Below are 25,765 nucleotides of genomic sequence, written 5' to 3'. Positions count from 1 at the left end.
TGTCCACACCCCCCCCTTGCACCAAACCCCCCCCCAAAAAAAAAAAAACCAAACAACAACAAGAAATTGGGGTGTCCCATCCATGGGTGGGGGTCCCAAGTGCCGTGGGTGGGTCCTGGGGGGGCTCCTGCTGCAGCTTCCAGACTGTACAAGGGGTTTCGTTGGGTTTTTTTCTTCGGGGGGGGGGGACACACAGACACACAGAGATCACACCCCCCCCCCCCAAAACGCCAAAAGGGGGGTGCAGAGAAAAATGGAGTAAAAGGGGGGGGTTAAACACTGTCCCAACAGCTGAGTCCTGAGCAACTCGGCTCATGCTTCACCCCCCCAGGCTGGGGTGGGCTGGTGGGGGGGGGGGTCCGTGAGGAGGAGGGGGGGGGGGGTTGTTTGGTTTTGTTTTTTTAATCCTTTTGGGGGGGGTGTTTTAATAAAAAAAAAAAAAAAAAGGGGGGGTTTGGGGGGGGGGTGTTTTTTTTGTTGGGTTTTTTCTGTTTTCTAGAAAGTTCAGAGCGGGGGGAAAAAGGGGGGGGGGGATAAGGAGAGACCCCCCCCCCAAAAATAATGAAATCTTCAAGAAAAAAACCAAAACCAAGCAGAAAATGTTCCCTCCCCTTCATAAAGGGGGGTGGGAGGCATTTAGGGGGGGGTGCACCCCCTTTTCTCCCCCCTTTTTCTCCCCCCAGCCCAGGGGGGGAGCAGCCCCCCATCTCCCCCCCCCTCCCCAAGCAGAGGGGGCCCCCCCAGCCCCTGCTCGCCGGGTTGGGGGCTCTGTTTTTGGGGGGGGTGTTGAGGAGAAGTTTTAAATTGGGGGGGGGGAAGGAGAGAAAGGGGGGGGGGGGGGGCGTAAATTTGGGGCCAAAACCGGAGAAATGGCGAGGGAGTTACTGAGGTGGGGGGGGCTCAGTTGGAGTCGGAGTCGGAGGAGTCGCCCGAGGAGGAGGAGGAGGAGCTGCTGCCCTCTGAGTCGTTGTCATCTTCATCCTCATCATCCTCATCCTCATCATCCTCGTCGTTCTGAGGGGGGGGGGAAGAGAAAATGGAAATGGGGGGGGGGTCAGCAGCAAACCTTGGCTCCCAACACCCCAACAACTGCTGTGCCCCCCCCCCCAAATGGGGGACATGGGGTGAGTCTGCAAAGGGCTCAGGTTGGGAATGGGGGGGGGGATTAGGGGGGGTATGGGGGGGGGGGCCAGTCCTACCCTGACCTCAACTCTACCACCCAAGGTCAGGCCCCCCCCCCCAAGCTGCCTCGTGCCTCAGTTTCCCCCCCTTTCTAAAATGAAGGGATGGGAAAGAAGAAAAAGGCCCCCCCATGGCTGCTCCCCCACCCCATAATTGCACCCCCCCCATAACAGCACCCCCCCCATAACAGCACCCCCCCATAACTGCTCCCCCCCATAACTGCAACCCCCCCCATGGCTGCTCCCCCCCCCCATAACTGCACCCCCCATCACTACTCCCCCCCATAACTGCATCCCCCATAACTACACCCCCCCATAACAGCACCCCCCCATCACTGCACCCCCCCCATAACCGCTCCCCCCCCATAACTGCTCCCCCCCCATAACTGCACCCCCCCATAACTAGACCCCCCCATAACAGCACCCCCCCATCACTGCTCCCCCCCCATAACTGCAACCCCCATGGCTGCTCCCCCCCCCCCCATGGCTGCCCCTTCATAGCTGCTCCCCCCCCCATAACTGCACCCCCACTATAACTGCAACCCCCATAACTACACCCCCCCATAACAGCACCCCCCCATAACTACACCCCCCCATCACTGCTCCCCCCTATCACTGCTCCCCCCCATCAGTGCACCCCCTAACTGCACCCCCCCCATAATTGCTCCCCCCCCCAACACTGCTCCCCCCCCCCCATCACTGTTCCCCCCCCATAACTGCACGCCCTCCATAACTGCAACCCCCATGGCTGCCCCCTCATGGCTGCTCCCCCCCCCATCACTGCACTCCCCAGGAGGGAGTAACTCCCTCCGTGTCCCCCCCCCCAGTGATGCTCTGAGGGGCAGAGGGTCCCCCCCTCACCTCATCCCCATCCTCGCTCTCCTCCTCACTGCTGGACTCTGAGGAGTCCCCCCCCTCCTCTGAAGAGTCCCCGTTGTCATCGTCATCATCCTCATCTTCATCATCGTCCTCCTCCTCCTCTTCCTCCTCATCGTCGTCCTCTGACTCCTGGGGGGGGGTACAAGGGGGGGGTTGGAGACCACCATGGCCTTAGGGTTCCCCTCCATGGCCTTTGGGTTCCTCCAGCCACCCCAAGGAACCAGCTGGCTCCTACCCCACACTGCTTGGAGAAGGGGGGGTCTTAGAGGGGGGGGGTAATAGGGGATGTGGCTTTCCCCATTTTTCTTACAAACAGCCCCAAAAAAGCCCCCAGAGCAAGATGGGGAGGGGTTGAGAGGACGGGAAGGGGGCAAAGTCATTGGGTTTTGAGGAGAGATTTGGATGGAGGGGAACAGGGGGGAGGTTGGTTTAGCATGGTGAGGAAGGGGCAGAGGTGGCAGAAAGCACCAAGGGTCTGGGGGTGTCCCCCTGGGTGTCCCCCGAGGTGGGGACACTCCTGTCCCCAAGGAACTCACCGACTTGGACTGCATCGTTGGCTTCATCTTAGGATTGGGGCCTCGGATCTTCCCTATGCTCTTACGTTTCTGTAAGGAGGGAAAAAAAACCCCAAAAACCAGTTAAAAGCTGCTGGGCACCAGCTCAGCCCCTTCCAACCCCAGTTATGGGGGGGGGGGAACAACACAAATCCCTCTGAGGAGCATTTCTCACCCAACCCCCCCCAGCCCAACCTCCCCCCCCCATTCCTGGTCCCCCTTTTCCATGGATACTCACGTTGGAAGTGTGTTCCTTGTAGGCAGCTCGCTCCTGGGGTGAGAGGCTCTGGGGAGGGGGGGGACACACAGGAGATGGTCGGGGGGGGGGCACGGAGCAGGGAAAGACCCTCCAGAAAAAGCCCCCCCCCACCCCAAAGCTTCATGTGTATTTTTTTTAGGCTGTTTAAGGGGGGTGTGAGCAGGAGTGGGGTGTGAGCATGGGGTGGGTGTGCGCAGGAAGGGGTGAGCAGGGGGGGTGTGAGCAGGGGGGTGTGAGCAGGGAGTGGGTGAGCAGGGGGGGTGAGCAAGAGGGGGGGTGAGCAGGGGGTGGGTGTGAGCAGGGGGGTGTGAGCAGGGGGGGGGGAGCGGGGGGGGTGAGCAGGAGGGGTGTGAGCAGGAGGGGGTGTGAGCAGGAGGGGGGTGAGCAGGAGGGGGGTGAGCAGGAGGGGTGTGAGCAGGAGGGGTGTGAGCAGGGGGTGGGTGTGAGCAGGGGGGTGTGAGCAGGGGGGGTGTGAGCAGGGGGGTGTGAGCAGGGGGGTGTGAGCAGGGGGGGTGTGAGCAGGGGGGTGTGAGCAGGGGGGTGTGAGCAGGGGGGTGTGAACAGGGGGATGTGAGCAGGAGGGGTGTGAGCAGGGGGGTATGAGCAGGGGGGTATGAGCAGGGGGGGTGAGCAGGGGGTGGGTGAGCAGGGGGTGGGTGAGCAGGGGGTGGGTGTGAGCAGGGGGTGTGAGAGCAGGGGGTGGGTGTGAGCAGGGAGTGTGAGAGCAGGGGGTGGGTGTGAGCAGGGGGGGTGTGAGCAGGGGGGGGTGTGAGCAGGGGGGGTGTGAGCAGGGGGGGTGTGAGCAGGGGGGTGTGAGCAGGAGGGGGGTGTGAGCACGGAGTGGGTGAGCAGGGGGGTTGAGCAGGAGGGGTGTGAGCAGGAGGGGTGTGAGCGGGGAGTTGTGAGCAGGAGGGGGGTGTGAGCAGAAGGGGGTGTGAGCAGGGAGTGGGTGAGCAGGGAGTGGGTGAGCAGGAGGGGTGTGAGCAGGGGGTGGGTGAGAGCAGGGGGGGTGTGAGCAGGGGGGGTGTGAGCAGGGGGTGGGTGTGAGCAGGGGTGGGTGTGAGCAGGGGGGTGTGAGCAGGGGGGGTGTGAGCAGGGGGGGGGTGAGCAGAAGGGGAGTGAGCAGAAGGGGGGTGAGCAGGGGGTGAGTGTGAGCAGGAGGGGGCTGTGAGCAGGGGGTGGGTGTGAGCAGGAGGGGGTGTGAGCAGGAGGGGGTGTGAGCAGGAGGGGGGTGTGAGCAGGGGGTGTGAGGAGGGAGTGGGTGAGCAGGGAGTGGGTGAGCAGGGGAGGTGTGAGCGGGGGGGGGTGTGAGCAGGGGGGGGTGTGAGCAGGGGGGTGTGAGCAGGGGGTGGGTGTGAGCAGGGGGGGTGCTCACCTTGAGCCAGATGTCGAGGTGCACCTTGTACTGTTTCTGCTGCTCCTCTGCCAGTTTCTTGTAGTGGTCCTTCTGGCCCTGGGAGATGCGCTGCCAGCGGCTCCCGATCTCCACCATCCTCTCCTTCAGAGGGAGGTGGTTCAGCTCCCCGTTGGACAGCAGCTCCTGGGAGAACTTCTGGTACCCGTTCCTGCCAGGGGAGGGACCAGATCAAGAGGGGAAAGGGAGAGCTGAGGGCTCCACAAACCATCCCACCCCCCCAGGTTCTCCCCAACACCCACCCCAACACCACCACACCGGACTGTTTGCATCCCAGGGACTCACATGGGGGGTTTCTTGGGTTCTCCCTGGAATTTCATTTTCTTGGCAGAGTTGGTGGAGCACGGAGGGGCCCGCATCTCGCTCAGCTCCCTCTGAGGAAGCAAAGGAAGGGTCAGGGGACACAGGGACAGTAGCAGGGAGAGGGGACACGGGGAGGGGTGGGTAGGGGCAGCACCCACCTCGTATCGCTTCTGATCCTCCGCTGCTTTCTTGATCCACATCAGCTTCTCCTTCTTCTCCATGTTATTCCAAGTGGCCTCCATGGCCTTGAGAGCTTTCCCTCGGTCGTTCTGCAAGCACACATCCCCGTCAGATGTCCCCAAGGTGCTGGGGTGTCACCTCCACCAAGGGTCACACCTTCCCTTTTGCTTTGAGTCCACCCGCCTCTGCCCTTTATCTCCAGCAGGAAAGCAGAGGAGAAGGTGGAAGACAACTCCTGCTGTGGGACTGCTGATCCCACTTTCAGCTCCTTTTCCCAGCCCACTCCTCACCTTGAAACGAGCCAGGTAGTCCCCGATGACACTCTGCTGCCAGATCTCCTCAGCTGTTTTGGGGGATTCGGGCAGCTTCCCACGTTCCTCTTTATCTGATCCGTGCTTCTTCTCCGACTGCGCCTTCATCGCCGCCTCCCGTGCTTTGTACTTGGCCTGAGGAGGGGTGAGGGGCACAGGGGGGGGTATGAAGGGGCAGCACGGCCCCCCCAGGGCCACCAGCCCCAAAGCTTTGGTCACCCAACCCTGAGATGCTGCAGCTTCCCCTGGAGTTGTCCCCATGGTGGTGCTGGCACCACCCCAGCACAGCCACACCTCAGGATTGTGTCCCCTCCTGTAGGATCATGGAATTATCCAGGTTGGAAAGAGATCCTCAAGTCCAACCCTCAAGTTTTCCCCACCAGGAAAACCATCAAACCTTCCACCTGAGGCTCGAGGACCCTCTAAGGTTTCTGAAGCTGTTAGGTTCTGAGCCACCAGGTCATGAGAGGGACCCATGGGTGCTGCCACCAGGAGCTGGGTGATGGCTTGCTGGAGCTGTGATGCTCCTGGGGACAAGTGTCCCCTCCTCCCACCGCAGTTCCCAGGGGGTGAGTGAAGCCCCTGGCAGCAGGACAAGGACAGGCAGTGTCCCCCAGAGTGCCAGAGATGCCCGGAGACAGGAATCCCAGACTGACAGGGCTGGTTTGGGTTGAAAGGGACCTTAAAGCTCATTTAGTTCCAACCCCTTTCCACAGGCAGGGATATCTCCCACTGGATTGGGTGGCTCCAAGCCTCGAAGGAGCAAAGTGGAGGTCGGTGCCAACCTTCTTCTTCTCAGAGAGGTCATTCCACATGCGGGCCAGCAGCCGGGTCAGCTCGCTCTCTGACAGCTCCGGCCGCTCCTCCTGCAGCTGCTTCCGCTTCTCCTCCGAGAAGATGAACATGGCAGAAATGGGTCGTTTGGGCTTCTCCGAGCTGGCCTGGGGAGGGACACAGGGCTAGGGGTGAGGAGAAGCCCCAGAGGGACCACCTCGCAACGGTAGCCTCCAACCCCAGGAAAAAAGGGGTGAAAAAACCAAGGAGCAAAGCCCTGAAGCGCCCCGAGGTGTCACCAAGCCCATGGCACGGCTCTGCCACCTCCCTCTGGATGCTGCTCTCACCTTGCCAGTCTCTGGTGAGGATTTTTTGGATGCTGGACTTGTTGCCCCTTTCCTGTTGCTGCCTAGCATCTTCTCCTCTCCCAGTACCCGTTGCTGCTCCTCCTCGGGCAGGCTCTGGGTGGCAGAGGAGGAGAGACAAGCTCAGAGGGACCCCAGGCTCACAAAAGGCTTCGATGCCATCAGGGGACCCTGGGGAACTAGAGGCACTTGGTTGTCCTGACCCTAAAGCCAGCAAGGCATCACCAACCTGGCTCTGCGGTGTCCCCAGGCAGTGTCCCTGTCCCCAGCTGTCCCCTCCCTGGCTCTGTGTCCCCAGTGGGGGCTGTGACTGAATCTGGGTGCACCCCTGGGTTTCCCACCCCCCTGTTCCCACAGGCACAGCCACGTCACATCCTCCCAGGGAGGGGACACATCCCAGCCCAGGGGAGGAAGCCAGAGACTCCCTGTGGCAACCCCCCCACTTCCCTTCCCAGCCTGGGGGGGCTCGTGCCCACCTCCCAGTGCCCAACTGGGAGACACTGGGCAGGTATTAGGGACCAGACTATCTCTGCAGAGCAGCCAAGGTTGGGAGCAGCCACATTTTGGGGGGAGCAGAGGTGGGTGACATCAGTGCAGCCCCCATTTAAGTCATCTCAGCCCCTGGCCATGGTGGGGGGGTCTCCAGCAGCCCAGACACCCCCAGGTCACTCACCTCCAGGAAGCGGAAGAGCTCGATCTCGTAGTCTTTCTTTTTCTGGAGGGAGATGAAGACATTGGGGTTATTTTTAGGGTGGATCTGAAGAAGTTTTTCAGTCTGAGTGTGCTGAGGCTCTGGAACAGATTGCCCAGAGAAGCTGTGGCTGCCCCCTCCCTGGAGCTGCTCAAGGCCAGCTTGGATGAGACCCTCATCCTTGTCTGGGTGAGAGGTGTCCCTGCCCATGGCAGGGGGGTTGGAGATGATCTCCAGGCTCCCTCCCAACTTCAGCCACTGGAGATGATCTCCAAGATCCCTCCCAACTTCAGCCATTGGAGATGATCTCCAAGGTCCCTCCCAACTTCAGACACTGGAGATGATCTCCAAGATCCCTCCCAACTTCAGCCATTGGAGATGATCTCCAAGGTCCCTCCCAACTTCAGACACTGGAGATGATCTCCAAGATCCCTCCCAACTTCAGCCATTGGAGATGATCTCCAAGGTCCCTTCCAACTTCAGCCATTCCATGATGGAGATCCCCACCCCATCCAATCCCTGCTCCTGCCTCAGCCCCCTCAACAACTCCATTTTCCACCCACACCATCTGCTGCTCCCACCACACACATGGACAAGAGGGAGACAAGAGGACCACAGGAGGTGGCTGAGGACTTGAGGGGGAACTCCCCAAGAACAGGGACTGAGGAAGGCTGAGGGGCTCATTTCCAGCCTGATTCCTCCCTCCAGTCTCCCACCCAAGCTCCTTCTTCTCACTGGTGCCCACCTGCCTGTCCCCCACACCCTGTCTGTCCCCTCACCTGATCACACTTTTTGTGGTAGGCATCTTTTTCCTTCTGGGACAGCAGTTTCCACTGTTGGCTGCACAGCACCATCCTCTCAGTGCTGGGCACATCCTTCATGTTGGCCATCAGCTCTGCACAGTACAGGGAGTAGCTATTCCTGCAACCCACGGAGGGACTCAGCATTAGGGACAACCTGAGGAGCTTGGCTGGGTGCTAAAATCCCCTCAAGACCCCCCACCCCACCTCCAGCTGCCTTCTGGCAGTGCAGAGCTGTGCCAGAGAGAGGTGTCTGTGGTTTAGGGAAGGTAAAAGTGCCCTGGAGCAGGCAGCATCACCACCAACCTCCCCCCAGATTCTCCCCATTGAATGGGAAGGATGTAAGGACCACGGGGTCATCACCAACCCAACCGGGTCAGGGGTGGTGCCCATGGTCCCAGAGTCTCCAGTTTCCTCAGGACCACATCCCAGTGTCTTCCTGAGCCTCAAGTGATAGCACAGAGAAGGAACCATCCCTGAGATCTGGAGGAGGACTCACGGGGGTGGCTTTGTGGGTCGTCCATCAAACTTGTCCTTGAGCTGTCGCTCAGCCTTGGTGAGGGTGGAGCGGGTGATGCCTTCCTCACTGATGTTCAGCTCGGGGTGCTTCTGGATGTAATCCCTCATGATCTCCTGGAAAGATCAGATGGAAAGCAGTCAGGAGAAAGGCTCGGATCCCCACCAGGCTGGAGGGGCCAAGAGGAGGAGGAAAGAGAAGCCAACCATTGCCCTAACCATCTCCCCGGGGTGATTTCTCCCTTCCCCAAAACCTTGCTGGAGGAGGCAGGGCTCAGACTCACTAGGGACCTCCTGAACCCCCAGACTGGCTACCAGGTGAGGCTGAGTAGCCACCAATGGCTAGCTGCTGGGAGGCAGAGTGGCTCGGAGTTGAAGGTAGGGAAGGAGTGTGGAGGGGACGGGGTGAGGCTGCTCCCTACCTCGTACTCCTTCCGTTGTTCCAGGGCCTTATGAATCCATTTCAGCCTCTTTTTATCCGAGAGTTGAGACCACTGCTTGCCCAGCGACTCTTTCACCTCCTTCGTGGTGGCCTGAAAACCCAAAGCCAGAGGTGAGGGCAGAGGGGTAAAAAGCCAAAAAAAAAAAAAAAAAAATGTGAAGAAAAAAAAAAAAAGGGACCAAAAAAAAAATCTATTTTAAAAATAAAAATCCTCTGGCTTGCCTTCTTGCCCCTGTGGCACCCAGCTCGGGGCCGTGGGGTGGCTGCCAGGGAAGGGGGTGCGTGTGAGTGGGGGGCATGGCCATGGTGGGTGCTGGAAATCTTTCCTGCCCTGCCTCAGGCTGTGGTCACCCCTCTGACTGCAGGCAAAAAAGAAAAAAAGTGGGGTCTGTACCCCCTGAGCCTCTTCCAGCTGTGCAGAGAGCCCCTTGCTTACCTCCATCCAGACTGCCAGGAGCTCCTAGAGGTGTCTTCCATCCCTCCCCTAAAATGCTTCTCTCCTTTCCCCCTCCTCTTCCCCCCCAGCTGTGGGGTGCAGGACCCCAAAACACTCACACTCCCACGCACTCCCACCCACCCTACTCACATCTGGACGCACTTTCAGGTAAATCTTCTTCTCGTGGTTGTACCACAGCTGCTGGGGGGTCTTGGGCTTTTCGGGGACGTCGGATTTCTTGGCGTTCTGGATGAGATCCGGGTGATCTTCCCTTTACCCAGCAGGGAGGGAAGAGTGTTATGGAGGTGGCAGGTGGAAGGAGAGCACCCCCTAAACACCCCCTGGCTATGGGGTGGGTGACTGTCACTGCAGGGCTGAGCCTCCACCAGCACAGAGAGTGGGGAGAAGACAACCCCAAAATGAGCAGGAAGGAGATTCAAGTCTGCCCCTGCCTCAAAAAGGGGCATCCAGGGCTGGGCTGCAGCCCCCAGCTCGTGGGGAATGCCAGAATCCACCTGGATCACAGCAAGCAGGTTGAAGGGAAGGGCTGGGGGGAATGGGGTGGTCACTTCAGCTTTTAACAGTGCAGACCCTAACCCTCAGAGCATGGCAGCTCCACCACTCTGGCCCCCTGGCTGAGTCTCCCAGCTGGAGGGCTGCTCTCAAACACCTTTTCCTTCCTCTTTTTTAATTTTTTTTCTTTTTTCCTGCATCACCCTTTGCCTTCAAGCTTTCCCCTGTGAGCTACATGCAGGAGGGGAAACTGAGTCTGCCTGAAGGGGCCTGAGGAAACAAGGGGGGTGCTGCCTGCTCACCTGAACCTTGCCAAGTTCCTCTCAAATTCCTGCTTCTCTCGTTGGAAGTCCTGGATGTATTTCATCTGGGGACACAAAAACCACCAAGGAGGTGGAGAAGGATGTCAGCACCTGGGACCAGGCAGCTACACCCCTGTCACCCCCCTCCAAAGGGACTTTCCAGCCCATCAGCTTCATCCTGCAACACTCAGATGAAGATTCCCAGCTTGGCTCATGGATCCAGAGGCAGGATCCCCCCCACACACACTCCCTGCATCCAAACAGCCCTGAGCACAGCAGGATTCTGTGCCCTGGTGGCAAATCCCTCCCAGCCTGAGAGCTGGGGCACCCAAAACACCTGCCCAAGTTCTGGCCAAGCCCAAGGCCACCTCCAGGGTTGCTGGAGCTGCTCCCTTCCCAGCATCTCCCATAGCTGGAGATCCTGCCCCTCCATCCCTCACCTGGAAAAGGGTGGGATTTATCCCTGCCCTCCAGCAGGGTCACCAGCCAGCTCGGTCTGGAAGGGACAGACCAAGGCCAAGACCCAGCTGGCCTCCACCCCACAGATCCTGGGAACCAGGATAGGAAAAGGGAAGGAAGTCTTACAGGTCTGACAGGACTAAACAAGCAGCCCAGAGCTGGATTAAAGCCTCAGCAGGCAAGGACTGGGCTTTGCTGGTTGTACTGGGAGAGCTGGGCAGGCAGAGCCTGGCACACAAATGAGAAGGGGTTTGCTGACTCCACCCCCCTTGTACCTTTTTCTTCTCGGGAAGCTCCTTGTATTTCTTGGAGAGGATCTTGGTGAGATCCAGGTTGCTCATCTCGGGGTGCAGCTTGGCATATTTGGCCCTTTTCTCCATGAAGAAGCGGAAATAGGGGGTCAGGGGCTTCTTGGGGAAGTCGGGGTGTTTCTGGGGAGACAGGAGAGCAGCAGACACTGAGTGCAGAGCTGGTGACACCTCAGAGGGCACAGCCAAAACTTGCCAGGTCCCAGCTCCTCCCCCCGGGCCTCTGGGGGAGACCTCCCTCCCTCCATCCAGCTCCCTGACATGGGAACACCTCAGCTTGGCAGGCAAAATGGGGAAAAATGCTGGGAACAAGGGCTCCCTTCCTCAGGAATGATAAGATCCCATGGCTGGAAGTCTCAGGAGCAGCCTCCAGCCCTCCAGAGCTGTTAGCACGGGGTGGTTGTGCTGTGAGAGGGGAAACTGAGGCAGGAGGAAGGGATGGGACCCCATCTCCTGGTGGCAGAGCACCGGCTGTCCTGGGGACACCCAGCTGAAAGCAGCACCCCAGCAGGCCAGATGGCTTCCCAGCCTCCCCCCCCTGGTGCTAAATGTGGCTGCAGGCTGCCAGCAATAGCCCAACCATATTAAATGTACCCTGGACTTGGCCAGGACCCAGAGCCCGTGGCCTCCAGAGCCTTGGGCAGGGATTACAGGCAGTGAGGTGCCTGCAGGGGCTCTGGTGGCAAAGCCACACGGGTCTGGGGTGCCACCCCCTCTGTAGCAGGGAAGGGGGAGGTCCCCCTTTAGGGCTTGAACCCAATCCCTGCCCCATACCTTGAGTTTTTTGCCCTTGTAAGGATTCTTCACATGTTCTTCAGCATCCATAATCAGCTCTGTGAGGGTCCGAAACTTCCTCACCTGGAAGTACCAAAGGGACAAGAAGATGAGGAGGCTGAGTGTGGGGGCAGGACAGACCCCCCCTAGGCATTAAACCAGGCTCAGCATGGCATAAACCCAGAAGTTTTCAGAATGCCACCACCCAAACCCCCCCTCCCTAGCCCCCCCCCCAGGTGTCCCAGCACTGACACCAAGAGCCAAGGACTGGGGGGGCCGAACTGAGAGCGACTCAAGGAGCTCACCAAGATGCTCAGAGACCCCTAAACCACCCCAAGAACCCCCCCGTGGAGCTGCTGCTGACCTCGTTGGAGATCTCCATCCACTTCATCTTGCACATCTCCCCCGAGAAGTCTTTGAATGCCACTTTCTCCCAGTCCAGGTGGGACTCGGTGGTTTTGAACTTGCTCCCGTCGTTGGAGGGGAGGTTGTTCTTCATGCACTCCAGCAGGGTCAGCATGTCCTCCTGAGACCAACGGTCTGAGCAGCAGAGAAAGAGGCTGAGCAGCAGCCAGAGGACAGGCAGGATGTGGGGACAGGGCAGGACATGGGGACAGGGCAGGACAAGGGGACAGGGCAGGACTACAGCTCCCAGGAGGCAGCTCCGGGACCGCGGAGCTGGGGCCACGTCAGCTCCAGGAGCTGCCTCTCCAGATTAAAGATCAAAGGGGATGGGGCTGTTCCCATCACCCTCCAGCAACTTTCTCCAGGGCCAAAACAACCCGGGCCAAGCTAGAAAATCCACTGGGTGCAAACCAGAGAGACTTGCTCAGCCCAGGACACCATCAGATAAGGAGATGGCTGGGCCAGCAGGGGGTTATTTCCCTGTGTGTTCTTTCCAGGAGGAAAAAAGGGAAACCTGTTTTGGAAAAAAAAAACCCCAAAAAAAGCAAAACCAACCCAAAACCAAAAAAAACCAACCCCAAAACCACGTCCAGAGCAACAGGAAACCCCCACCACCCAGCCCTGCTTTTCCTTCACCTTGCCATCACCTGGGACTTGGCTCCATGTTGACCTCTGCCAAGGTCAAAGCTCCAAAACCACAAAGGGAAGGGGGAGCAGAGCCCATCCCACAGAGGGGTCTCTGGTGGTGCTGGGCTGATGGTTAAAACCCCCTCAACAACTCCCAAGCTGGCAGGAGAAGTGTGCCCAGAAGGAACATGGCACAAGCAGAAGGGTGGGGTGGGCAGCAGGCAGGATACCCCAGCCCTGAGTGCCCCATCCAGCAGCCACTTCAGGGCTGCTTCCTCCTTATACTGAGCTCCAGGAATTCCAGGGGAATTCCTCCTGTCTGCTCTGAGCTTCCACACCAGCTGGGGAAAGGAGCCCGGGGTGCTCTGCAAAAATGGGGTGTCCCTGGGGAAAGCAGAAGAAGAGGTCCAGAGAGAGGAGCAGAACCCCAGAGCTCTGTCTGCCCCAGCCCAGGACAGGCACCCAAGGGTCCCCCCCATGCATAGCACCAGCTCCCTGGACCAGGTCACCCCCTTCCCAGCAAGAAATGGGGTGCTCAGAGCGGCCTAGGGGACAGGGAGCACCCCAGGGGGAGATGGGGACAGGGCAGCTGGGCAGGGATTTGTGGGGAACATCTCCAGGAATGAAAACAAAGGTCCCCCAAACACCCAAGTGCAGCTCTCCCTCTGCTCCAGCTCCATCCACACAACAACATCATCCCTTCTGCACCCCCCCAGTGAAGGCCAACCCCCCCCCCCCCAAAAACCACAGTGAGGAGGGGGGGGTTTGGACACATGGGACTGGGGGAAGAGCAGCCAGGACCTGTCCCGTCCCCCCCAAACCCCACGTTGCCTCCTGGAGCTGTCAGGAAGGGTCTGAGATCCAGGTGGGGCTCTGCAGTTCCCCCATGAATTTTGGGGGGGTGGGAATGGAAAGAGCATCCCCCTAAAGCAAGGAGTCCATGTTCTTGGCTTCAGAGCCCTGAAACATCATGGGGGGGCAGGGGGAAAAAGAAATGGGAACCCCCTGCTCCCTTGGGAGGGGGGGATCAGACACGGGGGAGGGCACTGAGCCCAAGTTTTTGTCTTTCTGTTTTTCCCTCTCTGCTTTCCAAACCTCCCCCCCCCCCAGAGGCAAGGACCAAAGAGGCAGAATGGGGCAGGAGAAATCACCAAAAATAATAATAATAATAATAATAATAATAATAATAATAATAATAATAAAAAAAGCACAGCCACAAAAATCCACCAATAGGAAGGAAGAAGAGGAGGAGGAACCCCCTACCCCTGCCTCAGTTTCCCCCTTTCCAGCAACTCCTGGAAGACCTTTGGCCCTGCATGACCCCCCCCCCAGAACAACCCCAAACACATCATTTGGAAGAAACCATGGAAACCACCCAAACCTTCTGGCAGCAGAGGAGAGGGGAACCCCACACTGAGCCCCCCACCCTCCATGGAGTTGGGGGGTGGGCTGAAAACCTTGGGAATTCACCCACCAAGATGAGTGGGGTCCCAGGCTGTGCCCTGGGACTGATTTATCCTGGCTGGGTCTATATTAGGAAAGCTGCCCCAGTGTAATTAAATCCATCTAAAGACCTGGAGAAGGACACGAGCTCCAGCCCTGGGTTGGCTTGGGGTTGGCAGAAAAGGAGGAAAAAAAAAAATAACAAAAAAAAAAGGGCCCAGGAGGGTGAGGGTGGTTGGACTGTGCTGCCCAGGGGAAACAGAGGGAGGGTTGGGGTGCTGGGGGTAGCAGAGCCTGGCTGCCCCCCAAAAAATCCCTTGTTTGGTTTGGGATTTTTTTTTTATTTTCCTTTTTTTTTCCTCCTTTTTTTTTTCTCCTTTTTTTAATCCTTTTTTTTTTCCTTTTTTTTTTTTTTTCACTAAAAGCTGAAGGTCTGATGTCATCCCAGGGGTTGGAAGCTGGAGGCCCAAGGTAACAGCTCAGCTTTTAATGCAGCCCAGATGTGAAGGGTGAAGGCAGCACCTCTCTGTGCCAGCCTCTGCCCACCCCCCTCCCTCTGCTCCCCCTGCCAAAGCACTCAAAAAAAAGGAAAAAAAGGAAAAAAAAAGAAGAAAAAGAAGAAAAAAAAGAAATCCCTGACACCTGGGGCTGCATCTGCATCCATGCACATACATGTATCCATGCACACCTGTATCAGTGCACATGTGTATCCATGTACATACATGTATCCATGCACATACATGTATCCATGCACATCCATGTATCCATGTACACCTGTATCAGTGCACATGTGTATCCATGCACACACATGTATCCATGTACATGTGTGTCCATGTACATGTATGTATCAGCACACACGTCTCCATGTACTACATGTGTGCCAATGCACATACATGTATCCATGACATGTGTAACCATGCACATGCATGTATCCATGTAAATACATGGATATGAGCATATTGTCCATGCATACATGTAACCATGCACATACATGTAACCATGCATGTGTGTATCCATGCACACACATGTATCCATGTACATGTGTGTATCCATGCCCACACATATCCATGTACACACATGTACCCATGCACATACATGTATCCATGCACACACGTGTGTATCCATGCCCATGTGTATCCATGCACACACATGTAACCATGCACATGTGTATCCATGTACATACATGTATCCATGCACACACATGTACCCATGTACATGTGTCTCTATGCACATACATGTAGCCATGCACATACATGTACACATGTATCCATGTACATACATGTGCTCCCCACCCTCAGGAAAGTCAACCCCCCCCAAGTCACAGAGGGGCTGGCAGCACCTCCACCCCCTGCCAGAAGGGGACTAATTGTTATTAATAATTATTATTATATTTTTAAAGCCCAGCCAGGCCGTGGCATTCCCAGAGGACAACCCCCCCTCCTTCCTTTCCCTCAGGGGGGTGTCGGGGGGGGGCTCACCTTGGTTTTTGGGAGCTGTCATTTCCAAGTCTGCAGGGCACTCGGCTTCTCCGTTCATCCTCCTCCTGCCTGTGCCCAGCACGGTCCCCGCCGGCTCCCTGGCACTACCCGAGGTGGCTCTGCAAGCAAAGGAGACCCCCCCCTGCTAGAGACCCCCCCAAAACAACCCCTGGAGGGGTGCAGGGGAGACCATTCCCTTCCCCTCTCTTCCCTTCCTCTCCTTCTCTTCCCCAGGAAAAATGAGGTGCTAGGATACTCCCCCCCCATCCCCATCCCCAACCCAGAGATGAGAGGTTTGGGAGGTGGGGGGGGTTGGAGAAGGGGGTGCAGGGGTCCCAAAGACCCTGGGGGGGTGATGGAAGAGTTATCACCCCCCCCAATGGAGGGAGGAGAAAAGTTGGGGGGGGGAAAAGGGGGCGGTGGGGATGTCTCTGTAGGGGGCATGTGAGGATCTGGGGAGGGATCCCTACAGATCCCATGGGGAAAGGGGTCAGGGGACCCCCCCTGCATTCAGGGGGGGGGGGTGCAGGATTGAGGGGGATCCCCACAGATCCCAGAGGGAAAGGGTTCAGGGGACCCCCCTTTCATTTAGGGGGGGCGGGTTAGGGTGCAGGATCCAGGAGGGAGGCAGGATTTAGAAGGATCCCCACAGATCCCAGGGGGAAAGGGTTTGGGGAACCCCCCCTTGGTTTGGGGGGGGGGGCAGATCCTAGGGGGATCCCCACAGATCCCAGAAGGAAGGGTTTGTGGGTGCAGGATCCAGGGGGATCCCCACAGACCCCAGAGGGAAGGGTTTGGGGGGTGCAGGATCCAGGGGGATCCCCACAGATCCCAGAGGGAAGAGTTTGGGGGGGGCAGGATCCAGGGGGATTCCCACAGATCCCAGAGGGAAGGGTTTGGGGGTGCAGGATCCAGGGGGATCCCCACAGATCCCAGAGGGAAGGGTTTGGGGGGGGCAGGATCCAGGGGGATCCCCACAGATCCCAGAGGGAAGGGTTTGGGGGGGGGCAGGATCCAGGGGGATCCCCACAGATCCCAGAGGGAAGGGTTTGGGGGTGCAGGATCCAGGGGGATCCCCACAGATCCCAGAGGGAAGGGTTTGGGAGTGCAGGATCCAGGGGGATCCCCACAGATCCCAGAGGGAAGGGTTTGGGGGTGCAAGATCCAGGGGGATCCCCACAGATCCCAGAGGGAAGGGTTTGGGAGTGCAGGATCCAGGGGGATCCCCACAGATCCCAGAGGGAAGGGTTTGGGAGTGCAGGATCCAGGGGGATCCCCACAGATCCCAGAGGGAAGGGTTTGGGGGGTGCAGGATCCAGGGGGATCCCCACAGATCCCAGAGGAAAGGGTTTGAGGGGGGGCAGGATCCAGGGGGATCCCCACAGATCACAGAGGGAAGGGTTTGGGGGTGCAGGATCCAGGGGGATCCCCACAGACCCCAGAAGGAAGGGTTTGGGGGTGCAGGATCCAGGGGGATCCCCACAAATCCCATGGAGGAAAAGTTGGCCCTGGGGTGGAGGGGATCCACAGAGCTGGAGGAGGGGGATGCCCAGGGGCTGCCAGGGGTCTCCAAAGGGGAAGTCACCCCCCCGAAAAAAAAAAAAAAAGGGGAGTGGGGTGTCCCAAAGGGGACAAATCCAGAGAGATCCTTGGGGGGGGCACTCAAGATCTGAGGGGGCTCTGGGGAAAGACCAAAGGCCTGGGAGGGGGGATCAGGGATCCCTCTGGGAGGGGGTTTGGGGCTCCCTCGAGGTGGGGGGGGGTATTTAAGGGGATTTTTAGGGGATCCCCTCCCCAGATGCTGGGGTGGGGGGGTCTGTGGGGCTAAGGAGGGGACAAGGCCCAGGGGACAAGGGACAGGGCCCAAGGGACAGGGCCCGGGCCTTGGGGAGGAGGGAAAGGCCCTGAGGGGGGGGGGGGCACAGGGAGGGGGCCCCAGAGCTGGGGAGGGGTCCCAAAGGAAATCCAGGGCTGGGGGGGGACCCCGGGGGGGGCTCCGGGCATCATTGGGGGAATCCTGGGGAGGGGGATACCTGTCCTGGGGGAGAGCTGGGCCCTTGGGAGGGATCCCAATGGGGGTCTGGGGGAGGAGGGTGCAAACCCCAGGGGCTTGGGAACCGCTCCAGGGTGGGGGGCTCAGCCCCCAGGGAATTGGGGAAAAACCCCTGGGGGGGGACACACTTCACCAGGCCCTGAGAGGGGACAGGGAGTGGGATCAGCCCCCTGGGAAAGGGGACGAGGGGGAAGGGAAGGGATTGCCCCGGGGTGGGATGAGCCCTGGGGGGGTGGGGGATATCCCCCCCCTAAAGACCGGATCAGCACCCAGGAGGGGATCGAGGATCCCCCCCCAGGGTGGGCTAAGCCCCCCGGGTGGACATGGATTAGCCGTGGAGTGGAAGGGGGACCCCCCAGGTTGGGTGGGATTGGGAATCTCCCCCACGGAGTGAGATGAGTCCTGGGGGGAGTGGAGGATGTGGGATGGCTCCAGGGCTGGATCAGACCCCAAGAAGGGGCATGGGGGATCCCTCTGGGGTGGGATGAGCACTTAAGGGGGGTGGGTGGGATGGGGCATCCTCCAGGAATGAAGTGGGGGGGGGATCAGGGAGCACCCCGAGGGGCGATGAGCCCAATGGTGGGCAGGGATGTGGGATTGCTCCAGGGCTGGATCAGCCACCGGGAGCGCAAGGGGGACCCCCGAGGATGGGGTGGGTGGGATCAGGGATCCCCCCACGGAATGAGATGAGTCCCGGGGGGGAGGTGGAGGATGTGGGATCGCTCCAGGGCTGGATCAACCCCCACGGGGGGCGGATCCGGACCCACCTCGGGGGTTGGATGAGGGATCGCCCCGGGGTGGGATCAGCCCAACCCCCGTGGGTGGGGGCCCGGGGATCACCCCGCAGGAGGAGGAAGGGTGGAGGACGGGAGAGGGGGGGGGGGAAACACACACACACACACGAAACGAACCGGGGGAAGGCGGGATCGTGTCAGGGGGAGGGGATCCGTGGGATCATGGCGGGGCGGGAACGATCGCGGGGCGTGCGCAGAGGGATCCCCGCGGGGGGGTGGGGGGACGGGGGCTGTGCGGGATCCCCCGAGGGGGGGGCGGAGAAGGGAGGGGGGGGGCGGACGGGACCGGATCCCGCGCCCTGAGGGGGGGTGGGAGGAGGAGGAGGCGGGGGAGGAAGGAAAGGGAGGAAGGGGCCGGGCCGTCGGGCGGAGGCGGGGAGCCCGCACATGCCCTGCGCCGCCGGCCAGCTCCAGTCTCCTCCTCCGCCAGGCAGCAGGAACCGGGTGGGACCGAGCGCGGGCGGCCCCGGCGGCGCCTCCCCGGCCCCCTCCCGCCCCCGGTTCCCACCCGGGCGCCAACGAGCCGCGCTTTCCTTCCCCCCCTCCACCACCATCGCTCCCTCCCCCCCCCCTCCGCCAACCTTTCCTCCTCCCATAATACAAAGACAATAGAGGCGAGGCCGGGGGGGGGGCCGGGGGAGCGGAGGGCGCTCCGCGTTCCCCCGGCTCCTCTCCGCTCCCCCGGAGCGATGCGCTGAGCTGCTTCTTTTCCCTTTCCACCCCCCCCCCATCCGCCATCCCCCCATCGTTACCGGCCGGCACACAATGGCCGGGCTGCGCCCGCCTCCGCCCGCCGCTCCTTCCCCTCCACCCCGTGCAGCCGGCGCGGTTATAAAGCCGAGACAAACCCACCTCTCCGGGCTGCAAGGGGGAGGAGGAGGAGAGCGAGAGAAGAAGGAGGAGGAGGAGGTGGTGGTGGAAGGAGGAGGAGGAGGAGAAGAAGAAGGGGGAGGGGGGGGGAGCTCTAGCCGAGCCGCCGCAGCCCCAGCCCCGCGCCGGAGCCGCTGGGGGAAGAAGAAGAAGAAGGAGGAGGAGGAGGAGGAGGGGGAAGGGGGGGCGGGGATGCCCGGCTGGGGGCGGCCGGGCAGCTGCAGCGAGCCGGGCGAGGGCAGCGCGACCTCCCCGCACCGACCCCCGGGGAGCGGCTCCTACCCAATCCATCCCCCCCCTCTCGCTTCTCTCCCCCCCACCGCCGCCCCCTCCTCTCCTCCTTTCTCTTCCCCCCCCCACCCGCCTCCTCCTTTCCTTCTCCGCGACCCCTCCTCGAGCCCAGAAACACCCACCCACCCAGCGGGGGGCTGGAGCCCCACTCCCGGTCCGGAGGGAAGAAAGGAAGAAAGAAGCGAGAGGGGGGTAGGGGGTGGGGGGGGTGGGAGAAGGATAAAGCAGAAAAAAAAAATATTTAAAAAGAGAATAAGAAAGAGGAGGAAAGCACGGAGAAGGGAAGGGTGGTGGAGAGGTGGCGGAGGGTGGTGGAGGGGGGGAAGCGGACGAGCCCGGGCACGCAGCCGGCGCCGAGCTCCCCGCCGCGGCGCGGGACTCACCCGGGCTGGGGAAAAACAACCGCCCAGCGCTGGAAGCCTGCCCCCGAAATCCAGCTGCGGCAGCCGGGGAGGGAGGGAGGGCGAGCGGGAAGGAGGGAGGGAGCGAGCGAGGAGGAGGAGAGGGAAGGGAAAAGGGAAAGGAGGGAGCGAGAGAGAGAGAGAGAGAGAGGAGGGGGTGGGGGGGGGGCACAGCGAGGCCGCCGAGCCCCGCGCTCTTCCCCCCCGCCCCGAGCCCCAGCGCGGTGCCCCCCGCCGGCGCGGAGCGGAGCGAGGCCGGAGCGGGCGAGCCCCGGGTGGCGGGCGGCGACGGCTTCCTGCCCGCGGGGCCTGCGCGCAACCCGGCCCTTTTTGTTATTTAAAAAAAAAAAAAAAATTAAAAAAATGTTAAAAAATATTTTCCTTAAAAAAAAAAAAAAGAAATTAAAAAAGCAAACAAACAAACCCTTAAGGTGGGTGCGAACCCCCCACTTCCCTACCCGGTTCCCCGGCGGAGCGGCGGCAGCGCCTTACCGAGCCCGGTGCGCGGCGGGAGCGGCGGGAGCCCGGGGAGGAACAAAGCGCCTCCTCCTCCTCCTCCAGCCCCGCCGGCGGAGCGGAGCGGAGCGGCGGCGAATGGCGAGCCCTGGGCGGCGGGGTACGGGCTAAAAAAACCGGGGTTTTTTTTGGTTTTCTCTTTTTTTTTTGTTTTCTTTTTTTCCCCCACACACACACTACCACCACCACCACCACCCCCGGCCGCAGGAACGTACCTGCGGGGCTTTGGGGGGCCGCGGCGGGGCCGGGGTTCGCTCGGCGGGGCCGGGGCGGGGAAGCGGTGGTTGAACGGCGGCCAGCTCTGCAGCGCTGGCCCCGGGCGTGGACGCGCTCCAGTCCCCGCAGAGACGATCGCGCTTTTTTCCCCCCGCCTCCATGGCGCTGCGATTTTCTCTTCCAATCAGCCGGGCTCTGAGCGCCGGGGTCCGCCGCCAGCCTCTCCGCCGCTCCCCGAGAGAGGCAACCGCCGACCGCCGCCGCCGCCCCGCTCTCCCCAGCGCTTTCGCCGTGTTTTTTATTGCTCTTTGCTTTTGCAACACTGTGGCGAGAGGAGGGAGAAGGGGGGGAAAAAAAAAAAAAAGGAAAAAAAAAAAAAAGGAAAAAAAAAAAAAAAAGAGAGAGGAGGAGGAGGAAGGAGAGAGGAGGGAAGGGGGGGAAAGGGAGAAAAAAAAAAAAAATCTCCTTACATGTGCAACAATCCTCGCCCGGCGTTTGCATAAAAAAAAAAAAAAAAAAAAAAAAAAAAAGGGGGGGGTGGGGGGAAAGCCGAACCGAGCCGCCTCCCGCCCCGGTGGGTCCCCTCCGCCACGGCGGGGCCGCGGTCCCTGCCCGCCCCGGGACACGGCGGCGGAGGGGAGAGGGGCGGGGGGGTTCCCCGGCGGGGCGGGCGGGGGGGGGTGGGGGGGGGGGGCAGTTTCCTCCCCTCCCTCCGCTCCCCTCTCCTTTTCTCCTCTCTCTCTCTCTCTCTCTCTCTTAATTTTTTTTAATGCAATTTCTCCAACTCCACCTTTGTTGTGCTGGGCGTCATTCCCCGCAGCCAATCCCGGCCGGGCAGCTGCCTGCAAATTACCGGCCATCCCGAGCTGCCTGCAAATTACGGGCCATCCCAGCCTCCCTCCACACTGCCGGCCACCCCTGCCTGCCCGGTACCGGCACCCCACTACTCCTCTCACGGTACCGGCTGGGCCGGGCCGGGGCTGGCGCTGTGCTCAGCCCGCCCGCCATGGCTGCTCCGGGCCGCCCCCGCCTTCCCGGCTGCCTGCGCGGTACCGGCCATCTTCGGGAGGCTGCCGGGGACCGGGCACCGGGCTGGGACCGGCCAGCTCCAGGCGGCTGTCGTGGGCTACCGGCCACCTCCAGACATCCGGGGGCTACCGACCACCCGGGGGCTTCGAGCCACCTCCAGCCACCCGGGAGCTACCGATCACCTGGGGGCTACCGATCTGCCGGGTGCTACCGGCCACCTCCAGACACCCGCGGGCTTCTGGCCACCTCCAGCCACCCCGGGGCTATCGACCACCCGGGGGCTTCTGGCCACCTCCAGACACCCGGGAGCTACCGACCACCTGGGGGCTACCGGCCACCTCCAGCCACCCGGGGGCCTCTGACCACCTCCAGACACCCCGGGGCTACCGACCACTTGGGGGCTACCGACCACCCGGGGGCTTCTGGCCACCACCAGCCACCCCGGGGCTACCGACCACCCGGGGGCTTCTGGCCACCTCTAGACACCTGGGGGCTACCGACCACTGGGGGGCTACCGACCTGCCGGGTGCTACTGGCCATCTTCAGCCACGCGGGGGCTACCAACCACCCGGGTGCTACTGGCTAGCCACATATCTCTGTGCTAGTAGCCACCCGCACGCTCCTAGCAGTCTGTAGCCATCTGTGTGTGCTACTAGCCACCCGCATGCCCCTGGGGAGCTCCTGTCACCTGAGTGCCACCAGCCCGGGCTGCTCCACCAGACACTGCCCTGGGGACCCCCCTGGGGATGCAGGAGGAGAGCCGGGAAGGTGAGGGGACAGCCGAGGGATTTCCTTCCGTTTCTATGGAAAAGGGAAGAAAAAACCCCAAAGAAGCAAAACCCCAACAAATCCGGGTGCAATTGGCCCTCCGGGCTGATTTGGGGGGGCGTGGGGGTGGACACGAGTGGGTTGTTTGGACCTTATGGCAAGGGGCCAAACAGAGGGAGGGACAGGGACATCCCCTGTGCCACGTCCCTCGGGATGCTCCAAGGCTCCTGCAGCCCCGGGAGTTTGATCCCTCCTGGGGATTAAATATTAAAAACTTAAATTTTCAATTTTTAATTATTATGTTTATAATTTAAAAAGCTTCAAAAAAAAAAAAAAACCCAAACAGGAACTGGAATATCAGATGTAGAGATTTCTTCTACAGGGAACTGGCCCTCGGCTGAGCTGCTTTCCCCCCTCTAAATGAGGTGAAATGTCACTGTTTGGCAGGAGGGAAAAATGGCAAAAGCCAAACCCCCAAAATAGAAAGCAGAGAAGTGTTCAGAGAGAGGCTCAACACCTGCAAATGGATGGGTTTCATTTTTAATTATTTTTTTTTTTGTGGTCTTTTTAGAAAAAAAAGAATATTTGTTTGTTTGTGGCTTTTTTTTGCTTTGCTTTTGGGGCTTTTGGAAACCAAAAAGCCCCTTGGGATGGGGGGGTGCAAACACTGCCCTCCTTGCTCTGTGTCCTGCCCAGGATTTCCTCCTCCTCACGAGGATTTTTTAATTGCCCTTCCCTTTTTAATTGCCCTTCCCTTTTAAATTGCCCTTCCCTTTTTAATTGCTCTTCCTGGTGCAGATGAGGATTTGGGGTTTTTTGCCAGGATCTTGGCAGCTCAGCCACCCCGTGTCCCAAAGCACCCAGAGGTGCCACCATCCCCACCAGGGCTGATGCTGTGACCCAACCCAACGCTCCGTGCTCCCCCTTCCTCATTAGCAAGCAGATTAATTACTGCCTTATTTTCCCCCTCACACCTCACTCCCTGCCCCAAATCACCCCCAACCACATTTAAAGGACCTAAATCCCCCCAACCCCCCCGAAACTGGGCAGGACCTGCTGGCAGTGACCTCACTGAGGAATAAAAATCTTTTCCCAGGTGGAAAACAAGAAGAGGGGGGGGACGACAGGCTGGATCCTTCTTTTTTCCATCATTTTTTGCAGGCAGGGGTGGCAGCAGTGGGTGGCACCCAGAGCCTGCCCATATTCAGCAATATGGGCAATGGCCGCTTAGGGCTTGTATATTCAAGGTTGGTGGTCAAAGGGAAACCCGTAGGCCGATTGTTGGTGGTGCTGTGGGTAGGGTTCCATGTGAAGGTTAAGGCCAGCTAAAGTTTTCAGTTGCATCTGTAGTTAAATGCAGAACCAGGTGTAGTGAAATGAGGCAACCAGGTGCCACCTATTCCCAGGGAGTGGCATGAGCTTTTGTCAAGCCCACCTGTGCCCAATTAAAGCAGGCCCTAACTGCACATGGGCAGGACCAGAAGGCCAATAAAAGTTGAGGCTTGAAGGACATGCTCAGCTCACTCCTGAGGTAAACAGGAGCGAGTTCAGTCAATCTCAGAGCAATAGCATGGATCCAGGCTACTCAACCCTGTTGACTATAGGCTCGGAGAGATGTTTGTGAGTCTCTGCTGGAATACCAGTTTGAACCTTGAACCTTCTAGGGCATACCCTAGAAGAGATTCGTCTTGCTATAGGTAACTCTTTGAATTTGTTTACCAGTCCCGGTCGTTAGGGCTTTTGGGATCCCATTCAGCAATACGGGCAACTGGCTGCTTAGGGCTGGTAGATTCAAGGTTGGTTGTCAAACGGAAACCCGTAGGCCGATTGTTGGTGGTGCTGTGGGTAGGGTTCCATGTGAGGGTTAAGGCCAGCCCAAGTTTTCAGTGGTCACTCTTTGCATTTGTTTTCCAGTCCCCGGTATTCGGACTTCGGGACCCTATTCAGCAATACGGGCAAATGGCCGCTTAGGGCTGGTATATTCAAGGTTGGTGGTCAAACGGAAACCCGTAGGCCGATTGTTGGTGGTGCTGTGGGTAGGGTTCCATGTGAGGGTTAAGGCCAGCCCAAGTTTTCAGTGGTCACTCTTTGCATTTGTTTTCCAGTCCCCGGTATTCGGACTTCGGGACCCTATTCAGCAATACGGGCAAATGGCCGCTTAGGGCTTGTATATTCAAGGTTGGTGGTCAAAGGGAAACCCGTAGGCCGATTGTTGGTGGTGCTGTGGGTAGGGTTCCATGTGAGGGTTAAGGCCAGCCCAAGTTTTCAGTGGTCACTCTTTGCATTTGTTTTCCAGTCCCCGGTATTCGGACTTCGGGACCCTATTCAGCAATAGGGGCAAATGGCCGCTTAGGGCTTGTATGTTCAAGGTTGGTAATCAAACGGAAACCCGTAGGCCGATTGTTGGTGGTGCTGTGGGTAGGGTTCCATGTGAGGGTTAAGGCCAGCCCAAGTTTTCAGTGGTCACTCTTTGCATTTGTTTTCCAGTCCCCGGTATTCGGACTTCGGGACCCTATTCAGCAATACGGGCAAATGGCCGCTTAGGGCTTGTATGTTCAAGGTTGGTGGTCAAACGGAAACCCGTAGGCCGATTGTTGGTGGTGCTGTGGGTAGGGTTCCATGTGAAGGTTAAGGCCCCCCAAAGTTTTCAGTTGTAACTGTAGTGAAATGCAGAACCAGGTGTAGTGAAATGAGGCAAGCAGGTGCCACTTATTCCAAGGGAGTGGCATGAGCTTTTGTCAAGCCCACCTGTGCCCAATTAAAGCAGGCCCTAATTGCACATGGGCAGGACCAGAAGGCCAATAAAAGTTGAGGCTTGAAGGACATGCTCAGCTCACTCCTGAGGTAAACAGGAGTGAGTTCAGTCAATCTCAGAGCAATAGCATGGGTCCAGGCTACTCAACCCTGTTGACAATAGGCTCGGAGAGATGTTTGTGAGTCTCTGCTGGAATACCAGTTTGAACCTTGAAGCGGCATACCCTAGAAGAGATTCGTCTTGCTATAGGTAACTCTTTGAATTTGTTTACCAGTCCCGGTCGCTGGGGCTTTTGGGATCCCATTCAGCAATACGGGCAACTGGCCGATTAGGGCTGGTAGATTCAAGGTTGGTTGTCAAACGGAAACCCGTAGGCCGATTGTTGGTGGTGCTGTGGGTAGGGTTCCATGTGAGGGTTAAGGCCAGCCCAAGTTTTCAGTGGTCACTCTTTGCATTTGTTTTCCAGTCCCCGGTATTCGGACTTCGGGACCCTATCCAGCAATACGGGCAAATGGCCGCTTAGGGCTTGTATGTTCAAGGTTGGTGGTCAAAGGGAAACCCGTAGGCCGATTGTTGGTGGTGCTGTGGGTAGGGTTCCATGTGAGGGTTAAGGCCAGCCCAAGTTTTCAGTGGTCACTCTTTGCATTTGTTTTCCAGT

At 59.3% G+C, this 25,765-nt stretch overlaps 1 protein-coding gene across 12 annotated transcripts; it reads right to left on the bottom strand.

Annotated features, from left to right (window-relative positions):
- Window positions 1-785: 785 nt before the first annotated feature.
- Window positions 786-21,048, bottom strand: UBTF (upstream binding transcription factor). Of its 12 annotated transcripts, none has more exons than XM_030466016.1 (21): window positions 20,555-20,811; window positions 15,415-15,533; window positions 11,826-12,001; window positions 11,462-11,545; window positions 10,655-10,810; window positions 9,921-9,985; window positions 9,256-9,376; window positions 8,650-8,760; window positions 8,211-8,344; window positions 7,691-7,832; window positions 6,894-6,935; window positions 6,203-6,316; window positions 5,867-6,022; window positions 5,061-5,216; window positions 4,749-4,859; window positions 4,573-4,661; window positions 4,249-4,438; window positions 2,853-2,900; window positions 2,597-2,665; window positions 2,043-2,189; window positions 786-1,014 (listed from the first exon to the last, which is right to left on the bottom strand). In XM_030466016.1, exons 2-21 carry the CDS (start codon window positions 15,470-15,472, stop codon window positions 901-903), a joined length of 2,283 nt encoding a protein of 760 aa, XP_030321876.1. In that variant the 5' UTR covers window positions 15,473-15,533; window positions 20,555-20,811; the 3' UTR covers window positions 786-900. The 12 variants fall into 12 exon arrangements, with proteins under 12 accessions (XP_030321876.1, XP_030321886.1, XP_030321888.1 ...); XM_030466026.1 differs by having other exon boundaries at window positions 9,268-9,376; XM_030466025.1 differs by lacking the exon at window positions 20,555-20,811 and adding an exon at window positions 21,026-21,048 and having other exon boundaries at window positions 901-1,014.
- Window positions 21,049-25,765: the final 4,717 nt, after the last annotated feature.

The sequence above is a fragment of the Calypte anna genome, chromosome 27 (assembly GCF_003957555.1).
Source record: "Calypte anna isolate BGI_N300 chromosome 27, bCalAnn1_v1.p, whole genome shotgun sequence".
Taxonomy (NCBI): domain Eukaryota; kingdom Metazoa; phylum Chordata; class Aves; order Apodiformes; family Trochilidae; genus Calypte; species Calypte anna.
This window is presented reverse-complemented; position numbering and strand designations above follow the sequence as displayed.